This window comes from Xenopus laevis, chromosome 8S (genome assembly GCF_017654675.1).
Source record: "Xenopus laevis strain J_2021 chromosome 8S, Xenopus_laevis_v10.1, whole genome shotgun sequence".
Lineage (NCBI taxonomy): Eukaryota > Metazoa > Chordata > Amphibia > Anura > Pipidae > Xenopus > Xenopus laevis.
The window spans coordinates 39,980,437-40,007,103 of NC_054386.1; the positions used below are offsets into that span (position 1 = coordinate 39,980,437).

General features: G+C 40.7%; 1 protein-coding gene across 6 annotated transcripts in view; it reads right to left on the reverse strand.

Moving 5' to 3' along the window:
- Positions 1 to 26,667, reverse strand: part of mapkap1.S (MAPK associated protein 1 S homeolog) — a 147,504-nt gene that overhangs the window by 3,922 nt on the left and 116,915 nt on the right. For 4 of the 6 annotated variants that reach the window (XM_041575059.1, XM_018232846.2, XM_041575057.1 and 1 more), the window contains exons 8-11: positions 21,130 to 21,237; positions 17,992 to 18,129; positions 12,899 to 13,036; positions 1,253 to 1,350 (exon numbers count right to left, since the gene is read on the reverse strand). In XM_041575059.1, coding sequence (XP_041430993.1) covers positions 1,253 to 1,350; positions 12,899 to 13,036; positions 17,992 to 18,129; positions 21,130 to 21,237 — 482 coding nt within the window. The remainder of the gene's footprint in view (positions 1 to 1,252; positions 1,351 to 12,898; positions 13,037 to 17,991; positions 18,130 to 21,129; positions 21,238 to 26,667) is intronic. The other 2 variants (XM_018232847.2, XM_041575060.1) reach the window with 2 other exon arrangements.

Sequence of the window (26,667 nt, forward strand, 5' to 3'; positions counted from 1 at the left end):
CCCTCCCTTCCCTGTTGAAACTAAATAAACACAAATTTTAAAAAAAAAATGCAATCATTTACATGGAAGGAGGCAGGTGAATGAAGCACTTGTTCCAAGCAGTGTGTTATTACTGTAATAAATGGAACAAACACCCAGCTTTCCCATGTCATAACCTTACTTATTTAGGTAAATTTTAGTGAAAAATAAGCAATATATATATATATATCAATTTAGCTAAATGTCACCCTTGTTAACATGGCAGCTTTGGCCTTTATTTTAAGTATACTGAAGGAGAGTTGGAGACTAAGATAAAAGAGTGAGGAGTCCTGCTCTGTGTCTGCTGGGACAAGGCATCTCAGCCTGAGTGTTTCTATAGAACACCTACCATAAAGCAAGACTCAACTGCTGTTCTTATTGCCACAAAGAAAATAAGGAATACATATTTAATAATTTGATGAGTACCTGAAAATACAGTACAGGTATGGGATCTGTTATCCCAGAAAACTGTTATCCAGAAAGCTCCGAATTACGGAAAGGCCATCTCCCGTAGACTCCATTTTATCCAAATCTACATTTTTAAACATGCTTTCCGATTCATTGTCTGACACCCCCAGGTCCCCAGGTCTGGATAACAGGTCCCATACCTGTACAAAAAAAGTTAAACTTTCCTTTAAATACTTTATTCAGAGTTGTGTTTATTAAAGTCTCTAAATACATAGACTTATACATGTGAATGGAAGGGACCACATAGCTTGCTTTAACTGGGGCCCTAATGCCACAACAGGAATGTTCTAAACAGCCTATAAACTATGCCTTTATAAAGCTGCTTTCTAAAACAAAGAGTGTATTTGGCCTTCAAACCAGTTATCTCTGAAAAAAAACAACTGTACTCTTTTATTGGTTCCTAAAGGGACAATTTTAGTGAATCACAAATAACAGCATTTCTGCAATGGCAATCGCACATTCTCATATTACCAGTGTCTCTGCAGCCCAAGAGGTTAATAAGAATGACCTCTGGTATAAATGAGCTGCACTGAGTGGAGATGATGAGAGCGATTATAGCCAGGGTGAGATTTATGAGCGATACGGCCTAAGGAACAATAAAGCAATACTATCACTTTAGTCCACCCTACTCATTCTACAGAGCTGTCTGTGCAATGGGAAATTGTGTTTAATGAACACTTCATAGGTCAGCCCAGGCAAGCCATATGGCATCTCCTGTGTGGCTATAAATGTGACAGCAGTGTATCAGCAGGGCATTGCCACTAACCTTTAATACAATCTCATTCACAGTGGCTGCATCTGATTCAAAGTACAGATGTTTGTAGTCATGGTTGCTCATGTAGGTCACTTTGAACATTGCATGGCCTGTTAAAGGAAAAAGAAGTCATTAGAACATGGACTCCAAAACCTCTATCATTTCCCAGCAGCCTCGGTTGATGAAACCAGTTCTAGAGCCTCATACTCAGACACAGCCTGTGCCAATAAGTAGTGTATCTCAATAGACCGTGCATTACAAATGTACGGAGATATGTGCATTGTTAAAAGCAGCAGCATAACATCACCCCTGTATCAGTCATATTAGGGAGATGGTTCTGTGTAGGGCACTGCCCACAGGCTTTTAGTTTAATAGGAAAAAGAAAGGGGCAGCGCGGAGTCTAGGCTTGAATGGAAAATGCTCTTTCATTACCACAAAGCACTTGGGACTGATCGGCAAACTCACAGATCTTTAGTGTTTATCAGTTGTACCCCCGGGATCTTCAGGTACCCACAGCATTATAATATGGGAAAGGATATAAGGGAAATGCCCTCTATTTATAAGCTTTCATATCCACACACTTCCTATAAAACATACATTGAGATTTTGTGTAGCACACGTTCCATCTGGCACAATCTGGTTCTATTTATTTATGTGACTAGAGAAACTGCCATACTGCTTGCCTCAATCCCAAAAACAAACAGTATATATATATATATATATATATATATATATATATATATATATATATATATATATATATATATATATATATATCTATCTACGGGCACTAGAGACAATGTTGTTATACCCATACGTATATATAAGGATATGCAACGATGGAATAGTCCATGCACAAGGAACTACACCTTGTAAATGGAAGAAATGTGCATGCGGTTCCATGAAATGTTTTCTGGTTAGCACGAGAAGTAGAAATATATGTAAATACTCATATAATTAGCTGACAGGGGGCTTAAGGTTGGGGTGTACTATAAATATAGGGTAACAGCACTGAGCTGGACAGCCTATTCACCCTCACACTGATTGGAGATATTTTATCCTATTATGACCTATCATATGGCAGGTTTGCGCATAAGGAAAAGCATTGTTATTATATTGTGCCGTCTCGGAGGCCGGTACATTTCATCCTAGAACGGTAATTAAGCATCATTACAGGGCATTCATCTTGTTCCATTAATCCGACCTAATGATTTAAAGATGAGGACAAATATATGGGTTCTTTAAATCATTCCCCAAATTAAAGTTTGGATGGTTCATATATTTACTGCTGCCTGAAGGGGGATAATCTGTTCCTGATGTATGGTGCAATCAGCGGCGTATTTAAGGGACTTAATATAAAGAAGTTTTACACTGTACAGGTAGGGATGCATCAAATCCACTATTTGGGAATCGGCCAAATCCTTCATGAAAGATTAAATTGAATATCGAACAATAATCAATAAAAGTATACATGGGGGAGACAATTCACATAATAAATATATACAGAATCATAGGACAAGGAGCTTAAGTGCTATGTGGTAAGAGACATAGTGGGAAGGAGGTCCCTGCCCCGTAGAGCTTACAGTCTAAGTGGATGGGAGGCTAACATACAGGTACAAATTGGAGATGAAAATGTGCACAAGGTAAGGCATAGTCAGTAGGGACAGGACTAGGATAATGTTCTAGTGGTCCAAAAGGTAGGCTCTTAATTTTTTCTTGAAGAGATTAACAGAGGATTCCTTACGAAGGAATTCAGGGATGGAATTCCAGAGGTAAGGAGCAGCAAGATAGAAGGGTTTGAGACAAGAGTTGGCAATGGATGTGGATGGTGTGAAGAGAAGGTAGCTCTGAGAAGAGCACAGAAGACGACCAGGAACCAGTGAGACAAGAGAAGAAATGTAGTGAGGAGCAGAGGAGTGAAGGGCTTTGAATGTTAGTAGAAGGGGTTTTATATGCTATCCTTTGCTTAACAGGCAGTCATGCTAAGGATTTTAGTTGGGGTTGAGCAGGTTCCCTTTTAAGAGAGAGCAGAAGGTTCCTGGTAGCAGAGTTTAAGATTGATTTGAGGGGAGAAAGATGGGAGTCAAGAAGACCAGTTAGGAGGAGATTGCAATAGTCTAAACAGGATAAGATAAGGGCATGGATTAGTGTTTTGGCTGTTGTTTGTGAAATAAATGGGCGTATCTTGGCTATATTGCGGAGGAAGAAACGAAAGGTTTTGACAGTATTATTAATATGGTTAGAGAAGGAGAGGGACTGGTCAAAGATGACCCCTAAGCAGAGCGCTTAGTTAACCGGGTTAATAGTCATGCCATCAATAGTAATGGTGAAAGGAAGAGAAGGGCTCGGTTTGGGTGGAAAGACCATGAGCTCAGTCTTGGCCAAGTTAAGCTTGAGGTGGCATTGATTCATCCAGGAAGAAATAGCTACTAAGCAGTCTGCAATCTGGGTTTGAACATCAGAGGTTAGAGGGAGTGTCTAAATATATCTGAATGTCATCGGCATAGAGGTGATATTTAAGGCCAAATGAAGATATAAGGTCTCCTAGAGAGAGAGTGTACAAGGAGAACAATAGAAGACCAAGTACAGAACCCCAGAGGCACCCCCACATTAAGATGAACAGGAGGAGAGGATTTGTTTGCAAAAGTAACAGAGAAGGAGCGGTCAGAAAGGTAGGAAGAGAACCAGGATGCAGCTTGATCACGGATACCAATTGAATGGAGAACTTGCATTAGAACAGAATGGTTAACAGTATCAAAAGCAGAAAATAAGTCCAGGAGAATGAGAATAGAGTAATGCCCTTTGGCCTTAGCAGTCTGGAGATCATTTGCAACTCAACATAAGGCAGTCTTAGTGGAGTGTGCAGGTCGAAAGTCAGACTGCCTAGGGTCAAGTAGATTATTGGTGCAGAGAAAGTTAGTAATACGGGAAAAGATGAGACGTTTCAGAAGTTTAGAGGCTAGCGGTAAGAGAGAGACAGAACGGTAGTTAGACAAACAGGGATTTCCTCCACATGCTCTCTGTCACTCGCGTACAGGACCGCAGAAATCGTGTCTGGTCGTTCATCCAGGGGCGGGGATTGCGGGCACGACTGCCTTGTTTTGTGACAAAAAGTTAATTCGTCTTTTATTTTCATTTATCAATTTGCATATGTAAATTGGGATCCGGTTCAGCCAGGGACAAGGATTCGGCCGATTCCTGCTGAAAAAGGACGAATCCAGGCCGAATCCCTGTCAAAGTCAAAGTAAACTTTATTGTCATCTTAGCAGTATACGAATACACAGTGAGTAGAGACGACATGGCTCCAGCTAGTACATATCACAAAAAGGCACTTAGAATACACAATAAATATGTAAACAGAATGTAAATATGTACAGTACTTCCTATGGCTGCTGCTCACATCCCAGTCTTGTATACATACACAATACATGGGTTTATACTCTGGCGGGATGGGGTAGCACAAAAAGAAAGCATAATCTCAGGGGTTTATAAACATCTTTTTCCTGTCCTGTTGATTTCAAAGAGTGTTTGAGTGTGTGTGTATGTATCTACTGTATATCACCAGGCAGATCTCATCCACACTATTGCCCCTAAGAACCAATCAGATATATGCGTTTATTTTCTAACTGGCTGTGGAGTGACCAATACTTATTTATAAGTCGCTATGGGCAGCTGCACTTCTGCTATTTAGTACCTATGTCAAACTGCCTGTACATGGCAAGATATTGTCAGGTATCAGAAATGGTTTTAAGACAGATAATTCAGTATATACAACTATGAATTAGTGTTATTTTTACTGCCAAGATCATATATTTGTAACAGGAGCACTCCTGCTTTTCTGTGCACCAATAGCACATGAAGTTACTGATGCAGGAAGCAACTTTTGACACTGCTCTGCTCGGGTTTATTGCTCTAGGCAAAAATCTCCAGCAGCCATATACTGTACTGCTATTTGATTGGAAGTCTAAATGCCTCATACGATCTAATTTCAAGTAAATTAATCCTTGCCTGTTCTTTTTGTATATAGAAGCTGCCACCTCTCATTCAGTGTAATTATAACTCTCTGTTGCCATGGTACAGTCAGGAGTTTTGGGCCAAAACCCCCCTGTTCCAGGGTAAAAACTCAATGACAGACGGCAAGGAGGGCCATTAGACTTCAATGAGAATAAAGCCCACTTAGTCATCTCCACTGCTGTGGAGGCTGAAAAAAAAAAATTAAGGACCCCAGACTAATTCTGCCCACCACATTAAGGGAGAGTTATAAAGTCACGGTCTGTTGTATCAGCTAATGTGAAAGGCAGCTGGAGACCCAATACTGTTCATGCTCTAGACCAGGGTTTCCAAACCTTTTTTACCCATGAGTCACTTTTAACTGTAAAAAGTGTTGGGGAGCAACTCAAGCTGGAAAAAAGTTCCCGGGATGACAAATAAGAGCTGTATTTGGCCATTTGGTAGGTGTTATATGGATTGGCAGTCTAAAGGAGGTTTTGTTTGGCACTACATCTAGTTTTTAGTCAATCAAAACTTGCATGTCAAGAATTTAAAAAAAAAAAAAAAGCCCCTGCTTTGAGGTCACTGGAAGCGACATCCAAAGTGCTTACAAGCCACTGGTTGGGGATCACTGCTCCAGACACTAAGCCTGCTAACCTACCCAAGATGTTGGGCACTGCCATAATGCCACATGTTTAAATTCACAGTTTAATATGAGAAAGAATGTAGAAGTAAATGGAAGTGTGAGAGAGGACAAAAGAAAAACGATGTGAAGGCACACAGGAGAGAAAAAAGAAGGCAGCACACAGGAGAAAAAAAAAAGAAGGCAGTACACAGGAGAAAAGGAAGAAGGCAGCACAGAGAAGAAGAGGGCAGAGATAATGCCACATGTTTAAATTCACAGGTTAATATGAGAAAGGATGTGAAAGTAAATAGAAGTGTGAGAGAGGACAAAAGAAAAACGGTGTGAAGGCGCACAGGAGAAAAGGAAGAAGGCGGCACAGAGAAGAAGAGGACGGAGAAGGTAACACTACCGCCACCTCGCTACCGCTTCCTTATCCCCAAAGTGGTACAAACATTATTTCTCACAGTTCTTCAGAAAGTGTAGGTGCAAGAAAGAAGCAGGTACAGGAATGGGCACATGCCAGACAAAAATCCAAGTCATAACACTTTCCAGTAAATAAAACATGCGGGATCCCAATTTAATTGCTGTGATATAGCTGCCTATCCAATGATCTGTAGGCACAAGGGATCCCAAAATTGCCACTGTACATCCATGTGCTAAGTTTTCATTGGGTTTAGCGGCTCCTCAACACATTTAATATGTAACTTAGTTTGTGTGGCTGGTTAGTGTTGTGCCAGTCGGCATTACAGACACCTCAAGGAGCAGTAGGTGGGCAAATTCAGCTGGAGGACATTAAGAATGTCAGTGTGAAGGATATAATTTTAGCAAAGAAGGGGAGGCCATGAATGAAAACGTACATGAAGGATTAAAAGCATAGCCAGCCCCTGTGCCAGACAGGATGAAAGAGAGAGAAAAGTTACTATACCAATATAAATATTAATGCAGCATATTTCTTTGTGTGACATAAATGCCGGGTTGATTAATACAACATGATTTGAGTTTGCTAAAGGGCACCTCTAATGTTTACACTGGTGCAGAGGGGGCAAACGGTCTCAAGAAACAGGAAAGGGTGCACATGGGTGTGTCTGCGAGTGCCTTTTCTTGTGTCGTCTCAGTGACAAGGACATGCGGGGGAATCCTCCGACCTTTTGCATACAAGCTAATTAAAAATAAATTACCTCTGGTTCTGTGTTCCTTGGTGAGACACCAGAACAGCAGGTTTTACACATGAACAGCTCAAAAGCTGCTACTATTTATCCGCTCTCCTTGTAACCCTTACCATGGCAGGGTCCCAATACAGGGCCCACCGAATGAAAACAATGAGTTAAGAAAGATGGCCATAGACACACAGATAATGTCGTACAAAATTAATTTCCATTCGATATTCGGTGTGTATGGTGGGGGACAAGCCAACTGACATTGGCAGAAGACTTGGATTTTGGTCTCTTTGATTGGGTTGGCCAGAAAATTTTGATCAGGCGGCTTTGAAGGCACCCGAACATCGGCTGTTAGTGCTGAATCGTCAGATACAGGTAGAATTCTATTGTTTCCACCTGTATATCTGATCATTTAACTCTACACGTGTGTGTTGAAACAAAAAATCTATTTTTTTCAGGAAAGATCTCTATTGTAGCGTGTATACTACCTTTACAAGTTGAAAAGGGAGATAAAAGCAAAAGAAACAAGAGATGTGGTTGAGAACAAACAAAAGGCAAATGAGTAATGGGAGTAAAGGAGTAACGAGAGGAATGAAGGGGTGGACTGGAATGTGAGAAGTGGAAGGGGGGGGGGTTTGGGTACAAGAAAAATGATAGCCACACAATGGAGAAAGAAGGAAACAGAACAGAAAAGTGCTGTGAATGAAATAAAGGGATAGAAGTGTCAAGAAGTAAAAGACCAATAATCCCATGTAAAAATGTAAACCGCCAACTGTTCCTGAAAGAATGAACCTCAACAAAAGTAGAAGTAGATACAACAATCACTTTACCACCAAAACATTATCATACAGTGAAGGAAATGGTCTATAGTAAACAAGAAAATGAATAATTGTGCCTGCAACCATATGAGCAGCGTGACTTATAGCCCATTTATGTGTGTTGACCATTCAGACAGTTCTTACAGTTGTGCTGTGCAATTGGCCGGCTTTGCACGTATGCATGTAAGCCACACTGGGCTTTCCTGCTATTGTGCTTCTATGTGTGTGTGTGTTTGTTTAGAGAGTGGAGCAGACTCCCTTTCTGTGGTGAGGGACATCAATCAAACTGTCAGTGCTGGTGACAGCTGCCGACAGAAGGCCAGGGTCAGAGGTTACAGGATAAAAGAAAAAGAGGAGGGGTGCAGAAATGGGCTGCTGATCTTCTCCCTGTCTTCGCCTTCCCTCTTACTACAAAGAGGCAGAGACAGGAGGCCCAGAATCCATCATCTTCAACAATCTTCTTGCCAATCCTTTCAGGCCAGCAGTGCAGAACTACTATATGCAGAGGAGGGACGGGATGATGGTCCTACCCACAACACCTGCACGTCGCATGGGGTAAGGAGGCAAATGTGAAAGCCAACAACCTTTGCCCCCATAATGGAACATTATGGTCACTGTGAGGGTTGTTGAATGTAAGACCATGGTCATGCCAATCTGAGAGCTACCAATGCCACCGTCTCTGCCACAACCTTTAGGATAGGGCCAACTGTACAGGTCCAACAAATCAATGCTTATATTTTAAGTATCTCTTTGCTTTCCCCAGTGTTGCTACGCACTACCTCCCACTACAAACCTATGTTTAACACTCATTAATACGATCACACGGAACTACCTTAGGCTTCTAGCACTTTACAGAGTAGATAAATCAACACCTGCACTTAAAAGTCGTACAGCCACTGTTTTGTATCCTCTTTCATTTTCACATGCAGATAATGGGGTTATATACAGATAATCCGTATATTGGTGTTAAATTCTGTTCCAGGTTCCTGAGCAGTGAGACTGCCTTTCCACATGAAGGGATCTGTTAGCTTGATAGCAACATACGGCTTGTAGCCACTGAGCAAAATGGAATTTTATTGATTAATGGCAGAATAGCTCCCTAAACCCATTCCTCTTGTAGGAACTGCCCATGGGTCTTTAATGGGAACCCAAAGCTATATGCTTGTGCTGCAGAAATGTACTTTCAAATGGATAGCCAATGCCAGTGCAAATATGTAATAAGGAGTGATCTGTTGTATTGGCCCAGGAGGGGTGCATATGCCTTTAAGTAAAAATAGACTGCTTATTTAAACAACGTTCAAGGCTATGGCACAATCACGCTGCAATCCACACTTTCACCAAGAACAGACCATGGCACGATGTCGCCTCTAGATGCCATTAAGAAGAACAGGGATGGAGAAAAAGAAAATAGAATATTATACAAACTGCAAAAAGAAAACATCATTAATATTTGTGATTGTGAACTGGGGGGGTTAACCTGTGCAGTGCCAGTGATTGTTTTAAACAGTCTATGAATGGGCTAGGGGCCGGCGACCCAGATAAAACCCTTAACATTCAAGCCATCTTTGTTGGGATATAAAGTCATTATGTAGTGCTTTCAATTTCACTCTATTTCCAAGGCAGATAGCCTGGCCTGTCAGAGGTGCGGAGGGAATCACTGCAGATGCTGATTGATTTACTCAGGAGAGAGAAACTCGCTGGGCGCATAATAGTGCGAGTTTAGGAGGCTAATGTTGCAATAGTCGTCATCCTTAGGTCGGCAGCCTGATACAATCACATTATTGTCATATGCGGCGAGTGGCTGCTCTCTGCATATCATCTCTATTACGCCAGCTTGCTTCTGCAATTCGCTTTTATCCTCTACCTATAACGAAAGCGTGCACAACTATTTCCCAAAATAAACACATCTTTATATAGGGAGAGGGGGGAAAAGAAAAGAGTCTGTACTATTGTACAAGTACAAGAACTATACATTATAAACTATATACATACATTATATAATATACATTATAAGAACTATACATTATAATATTACTATTATCACACAATTACAGTGATTTAAAGGGGATGTTCACTTTCCAAGTGACACTATAACCGTAAGCCTCCAGATGTTGCAGGATTACAAATTCCAGAATGCTCTTCAGTATAATCAAACTAAAGGCATGCTGGGATTTGTAGTACAGTAACATCTGGAAAGTAAAGATTAAGAAACAGGACTAGATAGTGACATTGTTAGACAATTTTAATTGGTCTAGTTGCTAGTATTACAGTAACCCTAGTAACCAAATGCGGGGGAGGCCTGCATGAAAAGCCAAGTTCTTGAACAGTGATCCCCAACCAGTTTCTCACCAACTCCTTGGATGTTGCTCCCTGTGGCCTCAAAGCAGGTGCTTATTTTTGAATTTCAGGCTCGAAGGCAATTTTTGGTTGCATAAAACCAGGTGAACTGCCAAATCCACTACCTATCCACATAGGGGCTACCAAATAGCAAATCGCAACCCTTATTTGCCACCCCCAATAAGCTTTTTCATGTTTGTGTTACTCCCCAACTCTTTTACATTTAAATGGGGCTCACGGGTAAAAAAAAAAAAAAAAAAAAGTTGAGGATCCCCATTCAAGAACAATAAAAATCCATCTTTAGAATAATCCCATAAGCAACCATGTAGTGGTTTCAACCTTGGGTTAGAGAGGCAGAAGAGAATGGCTCCGGACTCTAGACTATACACTGTAATAGACTGCGCTATGTAAGGTAACTGGCACAAGGAACCTGCTTCTACTAATAGTTAGGAAACGACCTTGTAGAAGAAACTGAATGCACAAAAGCAGCCATATAATTAACCCAGCACAAGTCCCAGCACAGAACCATGGGGCCCATTTCTTATAGGGTGACATCTTCATTGTGACAGTCATCCAGTTGACCCTGTGCGCTGCCTGAGTTTGGATTCGTGCATAAGTACAATTTATAATATCATTCCAAGCTAGATACGAGGAGCTTGTGTTACCAGAGATAAAACATGGAAAATAGGATATATTGCACAAGTCTGAGCTCTTATCTCTTTCTCATCCTCTCCTTCTCTCTTATAATTCATTCAGGGAGGACCCCAGGAATCATTTTTTGATGTAAGCCTTGCAGTGAGACATACATCACCGGCCGATAAGAATCGCTCTAAACTTGGGAGAAATGGAGAATGTGGAAACCAGTCAGGGAAATATTTCTCCCCTGCCCCCCATTAGAAAAAAAGACAGAGAAAGCTTAAATATAGTTGCACTTCTGAATTGTGCTGAAGTAGAATTTATATTCAAACACACTGTACCAGAAAAAACTCCTAATAATGTCTTGCTAGCATTCTCCTATATCCTCCCTCACGGCCATCTAAGGAACCTGGTACTGGCATGCGCAGCTCTGTGGGCAAGATTCTGTGCATTGTATGGACATATTTATATGTTAGTTTATTTATATAAACAGGTATGAGACCTGTTATTCAGAATGCTTGGGACTTGGGGTTCTCTGGATAACAGAACTTTCCATCATTTGTATCTTTATACCATAAGTCTACTATAAAATTATGTAAACATTAAATAAACCCAATAGGCTGGTTTTGCTTCCAATAAGGATTAATTATCAAGTTGGGATCAAGTACAAGGTACTGTTTTATTATTACAGAGAAAAAGGAAATAATAATAAAAAAAAAATTGGATTATTTGATTATAATGAAGTCTATGGGAGATGGCTTGTCGGTAATTCTGAGCTTTCTGTATAACAGGGTTCTGGATAAAGGATCCCATAACTGTACCAACATCAACCTGTCTAGCACTAGTGAACTCTGGCTATCCAGTAAAAACTGGTTTGCTATGATTACACCACACATTAGTAAAGTATGGGCACTCCTGTTTCGATGCTGGATAAAATTGCAAACAGCAACCAAGATACTGAAACTGGCTGACATTTAAAACATATGAAGAGAGGGAAAAGATATAAATGAAGAGTAATACAATGTTAAACAAGACTAATTGTGTTAAAGAAGGAGTAATGGAGAAAGGGGTAGCGATGTAAGTAATGAGAAAAAGCATAAGAGATAAGGAAAATCAAGGGGGCTTAAAAAAAAAAAAAGAAAGAGGTTGGAAGGAGGCAATAGGAAAATTGAGGTAGTTAAACCAATACCGATAAGGACCCAGAGGGGAAATATGAAGATGATGGGGTGGTCTTGTAATGCACCTACATAGTCTACACCGGTAACTATAGCAGAGACACAGCAGACCTAGCTAGGTTTTCTCTAGGACTGACAGTTGCCCTTTAAGCAGCAAACTGCAATCACAGACTGAATCCGCAATGAGACACACAAGCGGCCAGGCTTGCTGGAAAGGTCAGAGTACAATTCAAGGAATATAGTGTACTATAAACATTTACAGTAAATTATAAATGTGTGATTTTTTTGCCAAAACAACTTGTTTTCAGCATCAATATTCCTTTAAGGTGCTTTCAGCAAGCGATAAGCAATATGTAGGCAGACTACCTTATTAGATGGCACGGCCAGGGTTTGGGCAATAATGCAGCCAATGGATCACATGAGAATGAATACATTTGCTGTCATGAGAGAAGTGATGGATGTAGTTGCGATCCACTGGCTGGGATCCCACAGTACCTTGGTTGCTCATGGCAGGATGCCTCCAATTATAAAGAGAAAGCTTATTAGAATCCCTAACAAATCCCTTACTCGGCAATACCTAATTATGAATCCACTATTTTCAGAGGGGCATTACCCACATGGGGGCATTACTGCAGCTTCTTATTTTATTTTTTTGCAGGAAAACTTTCCCATAAATCAGGGATGCAAGATTCATTACCTTAGAGTTTAATTAACACTAATTCTGCAAATGTCTATATCCTAGACAGGCCTGCTTCCAAAGTCTCTGATGTAAAATAACCAAACAGGAGGAGTTGTGGGGGGTCAAAAGGAGTAAGTGCCCAGGGTCGCATGCAGTTGTTGGTAGAAAGACGAAGATGGCAGTAGGGCAAGCTAGAAAACGTTAACGTTGAACTGTATATATTTTACCAGAAGTCACTTACTGGGACTTTTCTCCTCTGCCAGATCACATGCACACAGCAGATCTGAATCAATGGAGATTGGCTTCTGTTTAATCCAAAACTTGGTGCTGGTCTTCTGATTGGTCACCGGATCAATCTCCACTTTCTCACCAGAGATGCCTGTGGACAAATGGCATCACATTTACTACCAGTTATCACTGTTGTAACTAGGAATTACTTGGCCTCACTGAAAAAATTATTTAGGGACTTACTAGACTAGACTAAGGTTTAATGGTTTTTATGTTACAGTATGTTTTGTTCTTTAATGGTGTCACATCCAAGGAGGCCATACACTGAACCATTGTATACCAGACCTGAGTCATTGGTCCACGGGATGAACATACAGATACGGTATGAGTGGCTATACACGGCACTGTTTTATTAGCTTGGGCCAAAAGCTTGAGTAACTGGAACGGCAAGAGAAGCTCAAGCTCCTTTTCACATTCCCCTCTGCCGAAGCAATATGCTGCCCTATATTCACGTTACACAGATAATGGTCAGGACAGTCTGCCCAACATCCACATGCCAAAAACAGGTATAGCCAGATTAAGCAGTTTGGACCCTTTTTGTCATTACATTGCAGTCTTTAAAGTCCATTCAATTGAACCTCTCCTGAACAAAGTATTTTGTATGTATTTCTACTGTAGATCTATCCAAACAGAACTACATAGCTCTATAGCTGGTGGAATCGTACTCCACTCAATAGCAGGTCAGGGTTCTCCAACCTGTGCTCCCTCCCAAAATGCAGCTTGAAGTCGGCATGCTGGAATGTGTTGTAGATTAGCTGAAAAGCCCTCCTATATTTTATTTGTTAACTATGGAATCAAGCCTCATTTATACTGACTAGGCAGGTGAAACACTGGCTGGGTGGAAACCTTAGCTTTAGAGGGTAAAGTAGATGTCCTAGAAATATACTGACAGTTCTATGAACACACACACAGAACTACAGTGACAACACAGTAAATGACCTTTATAGAGTATGTAATAAATATGTGGACTAATCCTCTACACCCATATGCACAATACTATCGTGTTCTTATTAGTGAAAGTTATGGCAGAAAAGGAATTGGTTTAATAACGGTTGAAAAAGTTCTCTCTAGAGTGTTGGACATGTTTAAGTCTTTGGAAGTAACTGCCTCCCTATAACTATTGAATGCAAATATGTGGAAAAGAGATGTATATCCCCTCCTGGTTACCATAGATATGTGGTTCCTTAGACAGCGAAGGAGTTAATGCCAGTTTCTATCATGAAAAATGCCCACTAAATACCAAACTCTTCCAGATGAACAGATGATGCCGGAGGTGTGAACCTGGAGTGATTTTTTTCGACAGTAGCCGAATATAAACCAGCAGTGACACCTAAAGTGGCCGCTGATTTATAGCCGCGGTGAGTTTGGGCCTGTGTCCCCATGAATATTAGCACTACAAATCTGGGCCCATTTAGCACAGAGAGCCTGGTACATACATCACCGGCTCCTGCTCCTAGTCAAGGTCACCCTCAGAGCCATCAATCTTTCCAGCAAGGGGCAAGTGGGCCAGGCATGGAGTAGAGCAATGGGAGAGCACAGACGGTCCTGTCCCTCTCATCTGCCTTTTTATCATGTAAAGAATGTGCAAACTTCCATTATTTTTATCTGCTGCGTGGGACTTGCCTCGTCCATCCATTACTGCCCTGTATGTACCAGAGTAATGTCTCTCCCTCACATACTTGCTTGTGTTGTGAGACTCTATACAGATGTGTGTTAATCCAATAATGCTGAACTGAATAAGTGACCACTTGGGGTGGAGGGCCAATATTAAGAAATGGTGGGCGCACACAGGCCAATAAAAGCTGCCAATTTAGTCCTCGGAAGTCGGAAGATGATTGCCCATGTATAGGGCCCTCAGATGGGCCTGGCTAACAGACAGTCAGCACGATATTGCAAGATTAAAAGTCCTGTCTTTGCACTGAAGGCCTGCATTTGATGTTGTTGCGATCCAAGGGGCAAACAATCAGATATCCCAATAGCTCACATTTAGTGACCATGCCAAACAACTGATGTTTCAGTGTATAGCCAGGTTAAGGGTTTCCGTTTGCTTAGATTAGCGATGTGCAGGACAGCACCCATCCTCTAGGAAATCCATATCTGTCTGAGCCCATTGACCCTTACCATAAACTGAACCCATATCTGCCAGGGACATCATGGAGAGGGAGGAACATGCCAAAAACATCAGTAACAGGGAGGGCTTACGGGAAGTTAATTCGCATGGTGGGAGGTATGCAAAACCAAAAGTTGGACCCGTCACTCGTCCAAATCTGCACCACCAACACCAACATGAGCCTGTGACTATGATATATACTTGCACTATCACTAGCTGAAAGAGGGCAAGCAAGAGTACCTTAGAACTACTGAATTGAGTTATGGCATTCTATATATTTTTAAGACATTCTTGCTTTTAGACATATAGCTATTTAGTAATCAGATATAAATGTATTATCTATACTATCTATAATAGCTATACTACAGTTAGGCAAAAACAAAGAAGTATGTGTTTGTGTATATCTATCTATACATACAACATAACCAATATATTGCAGATGTGAGCACATCGTTGCCAAGGCATTTCCAATTCAATGTGCAAATACAAATAGAGATGCAGAGAGAAGAACTAATGCAAATATTTCCAGAGACGGCCCTCTGCACTGCAGTCTTAATGGGTCTGGGAGGTGCTGGAGAAACTGCATCCGTGGCCACTGAACTGCTCCTGTGCGATCAATATGATCAACAAAAGCCGTGGGCTGGCAATAAATAACTCCAGGGAAGTAGAATTCCCAGATAAAAGTGTTTGCATTAACATATCACAGGCTAACTCTGCTGAATTTCAATTCATGAACTTCACCATACCATAATTTCAGCAGGTACAGGTTTGGGATCCTTTATCCAGAAACCAAGTATACAGAAAGTTCTGAATTACAGAATGGCCATCTCCCGTAGACTCCATCTTATCCAAGTAATCCAAATTTTATCGTTTTTCTCTGTAATAATAAAACAGTACCTTGTACTTGATCCCAACTAATATATAATTAATCCTTATTGGAAGCAAAACCAGTGTTTTGGGCTTATTTAATATTTACATGATTTTCTAGTAGACTTAGGCTGATGGCACACAGTAAGATTCCGGGGAGATTAGTCGCCCAATGACAAATATCTTCTTCTGGCGACTAATCTCCTCAAATGCCTTCCCGTCTGCATGACTTTGAATCGCTGGCGGGATGGCATTTGTATCGCTTCATTTTCCAAAGTCACCTCACAAAGAAACTTCGGAAAAACAAAACGATTTGTATGCCATCCTGTCTGCGATTTATATTCTTGCCGGCGGTAAGGCATTTCGGGGAGATTGGTTGCCCGAAGAAGAGATTTGTCACTGGGCGACTAATCTCCCCCGAGATCATAACGTGTGCCAACAGACTTACGGTAGTGGCACATGTTAGGAAGAAAAGGTAGCAAGATCCAAATTACAGAAATTTCACTTATCTGGAAAACCCCAGGTCCCTGAGAATTCTAACAGGTCCCATACCTGTACAAGCACCACAAGTGTGCCGGGAGTCATTAAAGGCATCTGTATTTTTACTGTGTGATTTTAGGATTATTAAATTACAAATCTATCCCTTTTTACATTTTAATAAATCAAAATTAAATTAAAAGGTTTTTAAATTATTTGTAAATGTAATTGCTACTGACAGCAATATGTTCTTGGCTGCTTATGTTCTCTGCACTCCTCAAACAATATGACAGAAGCCAGCTGATTAACAGAGCTAGGGCAGAATGGACTTCTGCTGCATTGTTTCAAGAGTCAGAAAACAGGCAATGTTTTTAATAGCAATACCATTTACAAATAACTTTAAAATCACAGAAAAAGTTTAATCAAGGTATATTGGAAAGTTGCTTTAAATTACATTGACTTTAAAGGTTTTTTGGGAGGAGTTCCCCTTTAACTAATTTTATTCTAAATTTCTCTTCAGTTGCCTAGCCTTAAAGGAACAGTTACAGCAAAAAAAATTAAGTATTTTAAAGAAATAACAATATAATGTAGTGTTGCCCTGCACTGGTAAAAGCTGTGTGTGCTTCAGAAACGCTATATAGTTTATATAAACACGATGCTGTGTAGCCATGGGGGCAGCCATTCAAGCACAGGGTACACAGTAGATAATAGATAAGTTCTGAAGAATGCAATTGTATGCTACAGAGTTTATCTGCTGTGTATCCTGAGATTTTTATCAGCTTTGATTGGCTGCCTCCATGGCTACACAGCAGCTTGTTTATATAAATGATAGCAGAGTTTCTGAAGTAAACACACACAATTTTACACTTTTGTTTTTAGGTTTTACTGTTCCTTTAAACACCCACTAAGACATTTGGGTATTTTGTAACTATGGCTGTCTCGGGTGATATTTACCAAATGCTAGGGATTCCCATCAATTGTGCAGATCCATAGCAGTGCCAGGTGACCTTAGTAAGCCAAACAAGTGCACATAAAGTCAACCAGTACGGCATAGTCCCTCAAAACAGGCCTGACGCGCTTGTCCAGTAACCCAAATTTCACCTGGAATCTGCAACAAACTAAACAAGGGCAGCAACAGCAACTCAGATATTCACAGGCCTGAGAGCATCAATGCAGGTAGTAATAGGAAATGCAGCATCGCTTAAATTTAACATATTAATTGTGTGCAGTGTGTGCAGTGTTCAATTAAATACTGGCAAAAACTGCTCATCTGAAATTGAACTTGTTCCTCCAAACTTGAAAAGGCATAATAACACAAAATACTGTATGAGACAACAAGGAAAGCAGTGGTTATCCAGGATAAGCCAGTATCATAACTTCGTGGAGGGGAAAAAATTATACCATCAGCTCTTGAGGTTTCTGTTTGACCAATCCAAAAGAAAAAGAGAGAGAGAGAGTGTGTACACACAATGCAGCCAACAAGTGAAGCAAGAAGCCATTTTTGGATGAAGGCCACACAATATTTAACCAAAACATTAAGCAAATGAAAGGTGATGTATTTCAAGAAGCTGAATGTGGATGCAGGAACTCACCAAGCTGGACATCAGTGGTGAAGCGCAATCGGTGGATCATGCTGACTTTGAAAGACTTGTACTGGTGGCTGCTAAGCATGTCCTGCACTGTTGCAATGTCAATTTGGGTATCCTCTGGAGGCTCCTCTCCTCTAGAACCTGTCAAAAGGATAAAAAAAAAAAAAAATTGGTCAAGTTTATTTCAGTCTACATGGTAAGAAGAATGCATTTTTGTAGAATCCTTTCACCTAACAATATTTGATTGGGGCTTGTTAGGATATCAATTATATCTTGCAATGGATACAGTCTGAAGCTAAACACCTGCATGGACCCATCTGTGATCTGCTGGCCCAACAGCTGAATGATCAAATCACTATGATTTGGGCCACTACTTAGGTGCCAAATTGGGTAAAGATCCACTAATTTGGCACCTGGCATATTGCATATGGACAGCTTTACAGTATGTTCTAATAGACTGGTCCAAGTGTGAGTAGAGTAGTGTGGCTGGTTAGTTTCTGTAGCTGCCTATGCTTAATTAACACACATATAATAGAACAGAGATTGGTGCTGCAACTTAAGGTCCCCGTAGATGCAAAGATCCTTCGTTTAACAATCTATTTCAGTGCAATCCGACCAATCAGTCAAATTATCGTGAAGTTAGTGGGAATTGAACGATCGTCCAACATCTATCAGAAAATTGATCTGCCAAGTTAAAAAAAAAAATTATCGGTCCCAGTGAAATCTATCTATGTTTGCAGGGCCAAGCAGACAGCTCCCCTCAGTTTTCCTGGCAATATCGCTTGAAATGGTCTGTTTAGTTGACATCTATAGGGTGATTTAGTGCTCCAGTAAAAATGCCCCCTTCTGTCAGATTTTCCATCTTACCATTATGTGAATGACATGCCAGTGCCCAACTGCTTCTACTGTAGCCAGCATTCTCTTTCAAACCACAATGAGAGATAGTTGCTGGGACTGCAGAACATACAACATCAACTCCATATGCTGCCCTTGTTGTTGTATGGAAACATTTTCAACACAGGCAGCAAAAGAGGCTGAATATCATAAAATAGGAATAAATTATTTCATTAAAAGATAATCCTCTGTAAATAAACCGAGGACAGAGCAGAAGAGGCAGCTGTGCCTCCCATCCACTCTGGCAGGGAAGGAGTCAACAGATGCCATCACCAACTACTCTGTGATTTAGATACTGTGGGACTTTTAACAACTTTTTCCCATAAAGCTGCCACCAACCCCATTACCGACCTCATATATTCTTCTTTACCACCAGCATGACTTTTTCCTGCGTTATACTAGTTATACTGCAGATAACCACGCATTAAGCCAAAATGCCAATTACTTTAAAAATACCACTACAGAGCCCCCATGCGCTAGCTCTCTTCTTTAAATTCCTGACGCGATTTTGGACGGCAACCAATTTGGAAATGAGCGTTTCTGACAGATTTTGTTTAAATATAGCCACCAAGATGGCAGCCCTGTAAACGGGAAATAATCAGTCATATGCTTTTAAATAAAGTGCTGCAGAAAATATGGCAGAAAAAGTGATTTCGGCTTTTGTAGAGACAGTGGGACACACTGCTTACTGCTCTAGCTAATACAAGGGCCTGAAAGGAGAACAATGTGGATTTTAGCAGCAGATTAATGGACTCAGTGTTTGGTGCCTGGTGATGTGTGGGAACATACATACCACTCTCTATGCCAGACCTGCATTAAAGTAACTGTCTGATTTGCAAAAGTGTATATGTATCTACAGAAAAGAAACAATTTCGCTCAGCTGTAGCCATTGGAATGTCTCAACATTTTTAAAAAAAGAGGCTAAAGATATTGTTGACAAAAGATGATAAAAAAAAAAATTGTCACCCATTGACTTCAATGCATTTGGCAAAATTTTTCAGCGTTTCTCAAATTTTTGGCAAAGCAAAATGGGTCAGATTCGCTGACCAATACAGTACATGGCAGAGAGGGAATTAAGCTGCTGGAAACATGGTGGGTAAACATTTTAATACACTGGTATTTTGCTTAATGAAAACTTTAATTGTAATTGAGTTAATTACACACACATCTCTAGTTAGCGTTTCCTATAAGACACTGGCTTTTATACAGGTCTTAAGCCACTTATCCAATTTTAATATATTAAGACCAATTTCCCTTGAATACTAATTAGTTCTTACTGATAAGATGACGAGGGGAGCATCATGGGAAACGAGCGGCAGGATATAAAACTCAATTAGCCGTGGAAAGAATAGACTATGCACAAGTTGCATGTAAAGGGGAGGAAAAGGCTGAATATATGGACGGTAAATCAGACGGATAGTTAGAGAAATGTACATGGCCCCATATTCATACAACTTTTGGGGCCAGAATTAATGTGCATATCTAGACAGGGTTCTGGGCTAAGCAAAATATACCAAACAAAATATCCAGTTTGCAATCAGCAACCTAGTTTCTAGGGTACAAATTACCCTAGCAACCATGCACAGATTTCAATAAGAGACTAGAATATGAACAGAAGAGGACCTGAATTGTTTTAGATGGGGTCAGTGACCCCCACTCACTGACCTGTGTATAATATATTCCCTGCTGTGAATAATACCTACTATCAAAGGTAAGACCCTTTAGGTAATCATGCATTTTCGGTGTCTATCACTTTTTATTCACAGATAAACAAGTTGGGCAGGTTTTTGCTTGGACAAAAAGGTTACACGTGATGGACATGTCTTTTTTTTAACCTTAGCTACTATTGCATATTATGCAGCAACTGGCTATAAAACAAATATCTGTAGTGTAGTGAGTGTAATACAGTAGCATTCTGTTTTTAAATGAAAGAGATAAGGTGGTTTGCACTAATGTGTCATGCATTCTGTTTCCATCTCTTTGCGACCCCTTCATCAGTTATCTAGAGATTCTCATTTCAGCAGCTTAGGAGTCAGACCCTCCACACAGATCAGTCATGGTCGAGATAAACAGGACACTGATGTTTATAAACAAAGCGAGTCAATCAATCACAGTTGGTAGGCATGTATTCCTATCAAGCAGAACAATGGGGACATAAACCCCTAAAGAATCAAGTAGGCTCAAGTGGTAGCAGAAATGTCAGAGGCTAGAAAAAAAGTGCTGAAATAATGTGAAATGGACACGTACTGTTCTCTCGCACTAGGCAGAACTCCAGGGAATTCTGACTTTCCAAAGTACTGTCCAAATCCACAGGTACATTGAGCTGGCTTTGCTTCTCCAGGCAATATTGGGGACCTGAAACACATGAATTCAGTAAAGGGTTAACATAAGATCTTAGCAATATAGACAAAGGTGGTCTCTCTGCTTTACCCCTAATTGTAGACGTATGCTATAGACCCCCCAATCTAAGTGAGGAGGAGGAGGCTGAGCTCCTGATGCAAATAGAAAATGCTGCTGGTTTGGCTAAAGTAATGATAATGGGGAATTGTAATTACCCAGATATTGACTGGAGTAACAGTACTGCCAGATCAGTTAATGGGAACAAGCTTATACATTTGTTGCATGACAATTTTATGGCACAGGTTGTTGAGGAGTCAACCAGAAAAAATGCTATTCTGGATTTAGTGATCTCAAATGACCCAGAACTTATAGCAAATGTGCAAGTGACCATAATGTTATATCATTTAATGTCTGGTGCAAAAAACAAATATACACTGGGGCAACAAAAACCATGAATTTCAGAAAAGCGAATTCTAGTGCTTTGATGGCTGCCATTCAGAGCATTTATTGGGGCATTATGTTTTCAGCTAAAAAGACTAAATCGTTACTGTTCTCAATTTATTCTCTTAAGGAGTAAATGTAGAAGCACTAAGAATCACCATATGTGGCTTAATATAGAGGTAAAGAAGTTAATAGGAAAGAAGAGAAAGGCATTTAAAAACTACAAGTCTGTTGTGACAGAAGCTGCATTTAAAGGAGAAGGAAAGTCGTCTACCACTTGGGGGTGCTCCTATCAGCAGAAAACTGCACCGGCCCAGGGTTATTCCAGCAAGCACCACGAAACGCTTCTCTTCCGGCTTCTTCTTTCTTCAATTTCCTGGGGCAGACGCATACGCAGTAGAATAGTTAAAGTTCAGCTTTTCACTCTAATGCGCATGCGCAGCCGCGAGAAGAAAGAAGAAGCCAGAAGAGAAGTACTCCGTGGTGCTCGGTGAAATAACCCCGGGCCGGGGTTTCAGGTAAGTAAATACATTCACTTGGGGGTGCCTAACATTTGGCACACCCAAGTGGTAAACAAATTTCCTTCTCCTTTAATAAATATAAACACTATAATAAATGTTGTAAAACAGCAATCCGGAAGGCAAAGAAAGGAAATGAAGAGTGCATAGTGGCGGAGGCTAAGACTAACCCCAAAACGTTTTTTAACTGAGAGCTGAGAGTGTTGCTCCTTTAAATAATGGTACCAGTATGGTTGTAACAGATACAGAATACAATAGAGAAGTCTGTGTTCCCAGGCTCACTTCATAGCTGCACTAATGGCCCAGTTTAATCTAGTCAATACATAAAGCTTTAATAATAATTTATGTAAACAAGGCCCCAGTGCCTGATGGCATACACCCCCGGGTTCTAAGAGAGTTTAGTTCAGTTTTAGACCAGCCCCTATTTCTGATTTTCTTAGATTCGCTTTCATCTGGTATGGTACCTATGGATTGGTGAAAAGCTGATGTCATTCCAATATTTAAAAAGGGATTACGATCTCAGTCTGGAAATTATTGGCCAGTAAGTTTGACATCTGTGATGTGCAAATTATTTGAAGGCTTGTTAAGGGATCACATTCAAAATGTTGTCCTTGTGAATAGCATTATGAGCAGCAATCAGCATGGCTTTATGAAGGATAGGTCATGTCAGACAAATTTGATTGCTTTTGCTGGGACATAAAAATATCCAAGCCACTTATACCCTTAATGGGACTGCAATAGGCAAATCCATTATGGAAAAGGACCTTGGAGTCCTTGTAGATAATATACTTGGCTGTAGCAAGCAATGCCAGTCAGCAGCATCAAGGGCAAATAAGGTCTTGAGCTGTATTAAAAGAGGCATGGATTCACAGGAGGAGGGGGGCATTTTTCCACTTTATAGAGCACTGGTAAGGCCCCATCTAGAATATGTCGTACATTTTTGGTTTTCAGTGCTCAAACAGGACATTATTGAATTATAGAGGGTACAGAGGGCAATTAAGCTGGTAAAAGGTATGGAAAATCTTAGCTATGCAGTAAGACTGGCTAAATTGGGAATGTTCATGCTGGAGAAGAGGCGCTTAAGGGGTGATATGATAACTATGTATAAATATATAAGGGATCATATAATAATCTTTCTAATGCTTTATTTACCAGTAGGTCTTTCCAGCTGACACGAGGTCATCCATTCTGATTAGAAGAAAAGAGGTTCCACCTAATTATTCAAAAGGGTTTTTTTTACGAGAGCTGTGAAGATGTGAAATTCTCTCCCTGAATCAGTCGTACAGGCTCATACATTCGATAGCTTTAAGAAGGGGTTGAATGGCTTTTTAGCAAGTGAGGGAATACAGAGTTATGGAAGATAGCTCATAGAATAAGCTGATCCAAGGACCTTGAGAAATGTCCCTGTGTGGACCGAAACATCACATTGGCTTGCATGTAATTTTACAAGTTATCTCGGTGTTGCTGGTCTTCTTTTTGCTGGTATACTTCATTACCATGCACCCGAGGCATGTTCGAAAGGCGGAGTGCTGCCCCTACGAAGCTACATTTGTAGGTAGACACTCAAACTTGCCCAAGTGTGACCAGATATACCTATCACAGATACAGAGCATGCTGTTTTTATATTATAGATACAGCGAAGTCTATGATCGAAGCCATGAGATTATTGGCTGAGTGCATTTATTGATTTTCATCCTTATATCCGGTGGTCAGGACTGTTGATTGGTCCAATACATAGGCCAATAATCTGCAGACTCTGTCTGGAAGGACCAAGTCAGCAGCTTGTATCGCCGGTGTATGGCCACCTTAACCCTTATTAGGATAGATAGGAGCTTAAGGGCAGAAAGGAGAGAATTATAATATATTATTATTATATAATATTATATTAAAAAGAATTTGTCACGTTACTGCAGGTTTTAAGGGCCTTTTCTCTCATCCACTGAGTTGATAAAGGGAGTTGTAGTTCTGCTTCAGCATACATTCATCATTACTTATTACCCCATCCCTTATAAATACAGATATGGGACCTGTTATCCAAAATGCTTGGGGCCTGGGGATTTCCAGATATGGATCTTCATACCTTAAGTCTACTAGAAAATCATGTAAACATTAAATAAACCCAATAGGGCGGTTAAGCTTCCAATAAGGATTAAGTATATCTTAGTTTGGATCAAGTACAAGCTACGGTTTTATTATTACAGAGAAAAGGGAAATAATTTTTAAAAAGTTGGATTATTTGGATAAAATGGAGTCTATGGGAGATGGCTTTTCCGTTATTCAGAGCTTTCTGGATAAGGGGTGTTCTGGATAACGGGTCCTATAACTGTACTACCCAACATTTTTTTTATCCCTTGAGCAGTGGGCTCATTAAAATGCACCCATTTGATCACTAATATGCGGTTCCAGCATATTTGTGACCCTTGAGCTGGCCCTACAGCCCTGTCAGGGAGAATTGACTTTAAATACTGGACATAACACTCTGTACCAATGACCAAGGGTTTATAATTCCCCCTTGCTTTTGTAGTTTGTCTTATCGTATATAAACTGCTCCGGGCACTTAAAGATATTATAATAACAACAATATACACAATGGCAGCTATGTAGTTATAATAATAGCTAGTATAGGCCATTTATTGACCACTTGACTTCTGTTAAACATAGACAGGATGCTTAGTGTTTAGATCCCATATAAATCAATAGTATTACATTGGCTAGTAAGGAACATTAGAGGTTAACATTAAGTGCAATATGAGCAAATGCTCTAGGGAGACCCTGTAATGTACCATTTAATACTTGAGTTGGACTGGGCTCTCCCAGAGACAGCACATATAAGACTGTAGGCCTCTTGTGCCCTTTACAGACCTTAAAAATGTCAGCAGCCTGAGAGGAAACAAGTTTGTTTATGTGGCAGCGGGAGGCATTTATGTGAGGCAGTAATACGGCCGTCAAGAGAGAGCCAGGCTAAATGATTGATTTCCCACACAAACAGGCCTCTTTATGGCCCACAAACATATTTAGCTGCGGATTTTCTCCGCCAAGGTCCGAGTGAGAGCTGCTGGCCCAGACTACAATTTTTCGGTTGGACAAGTGCCTCTGAGTGTGATAGCAGCTTGTGCTGGGCGGCTTGCGATGGGGGACAGAACAGGAAGAACATTATAGCAGGTAGAGAGCATTCTAGGACATGCCAGGTAACGACAGTGTATTTGTACAACACCCAGAAGTCCCTGACTATCTATAGCTATTAATGCCACTGCCAGTTGTAGCCCTACAAGAGAGAAAAATCAGTGAGAAATAGTGAGATACTTACTGGATCTCACTATGAAAACGTGCCTATGTTACACAGGACAGACAAAACATTAAAATGTGCCCCTTGTACCACAGCCTTAGGCTCACGACACATGGGACATATACTTTGCCAGTGGTTTTAAGCGGGAAAGAAGTGCCCTTGCCAAAGAGCCTGTCAGTAGTTGTGACGAAAAACAACTGGTGGTAGCATTGGCAGGCAGATTATAGGCCGAAACAGCTCAAATGCGCAATACAGGCTGATCAGGCAAAGCAATTTCCAGCTAAGTGGGTGAGAGACAAAATATTCTGACCAGGCTACTGCATTTTTCAGTAAAAATGGCTTGCCCTGTGTGCACCTACTGATCCTAGCAAGCGGCATAAAAATGATTCAGAGGATTCTGTTGCCTATCCACCACCTACCTTCTGCCATCAGCCTAAAGCTGGCTGTACATGCCCAGATTTGGACCATATTGCCTGATCAAAGTGGGGCTTTCTATCCGGATAAGAGAGCTGTTTTGTCTAAATGAACAGTAGAAAAGTGTCCAACTCCATACGAGTCTCCATCTGTTCCGTCTAACTGGCCAAAGTAATGTATGAGTTGGCTTTTGACACTGGGCTGGCAAAGCACTGGAAAATATCTTGGTGGGACTAGTTGGCATGAGTCCCTCTCCCATTGCCTGTTGTCTGCCTGAAATCTGCAGAGACAGTAGGTACACAATAGGGCAGACTGTTTGGGCTGGGGGCCTCTGCAACTGGGGTGGTGGTCCCTTGGTTGACTTCAGTGAGCCCCAAACACACCATTATGACACTGTTTAGACAGCTCTTGACATTTCAGCCATTCCTGCCTGCTTCCTCAATGCAGTGGGGTCTCTAGGAGGCAGGGTTGGGAAACATAAAGCATTGCTCCAATAAAAATCTTGCTTCACCTTAAAAAAAATGGGACCAGACATCAACAATCAGGGCCGCCACTTCTTATTTAACAGGAAAAAAAGTTATCCTTTCTCTCAAGGTTTCAATAAAAAGCCACAGCGAGAAGGAAGGGAAAAGAAAAAGGCCCAGTGTAACTTTTATCTTAGATAGTGATGTCTGCAAACTCTATCTCTCTTTTCTGCTGACAAGCAGCGGTCGAGATAAGATTGGAAGCGAGGCTCACTTTGCTGGGATAAATAAATAATCAATACTCATCTAAATGGAAATGAGG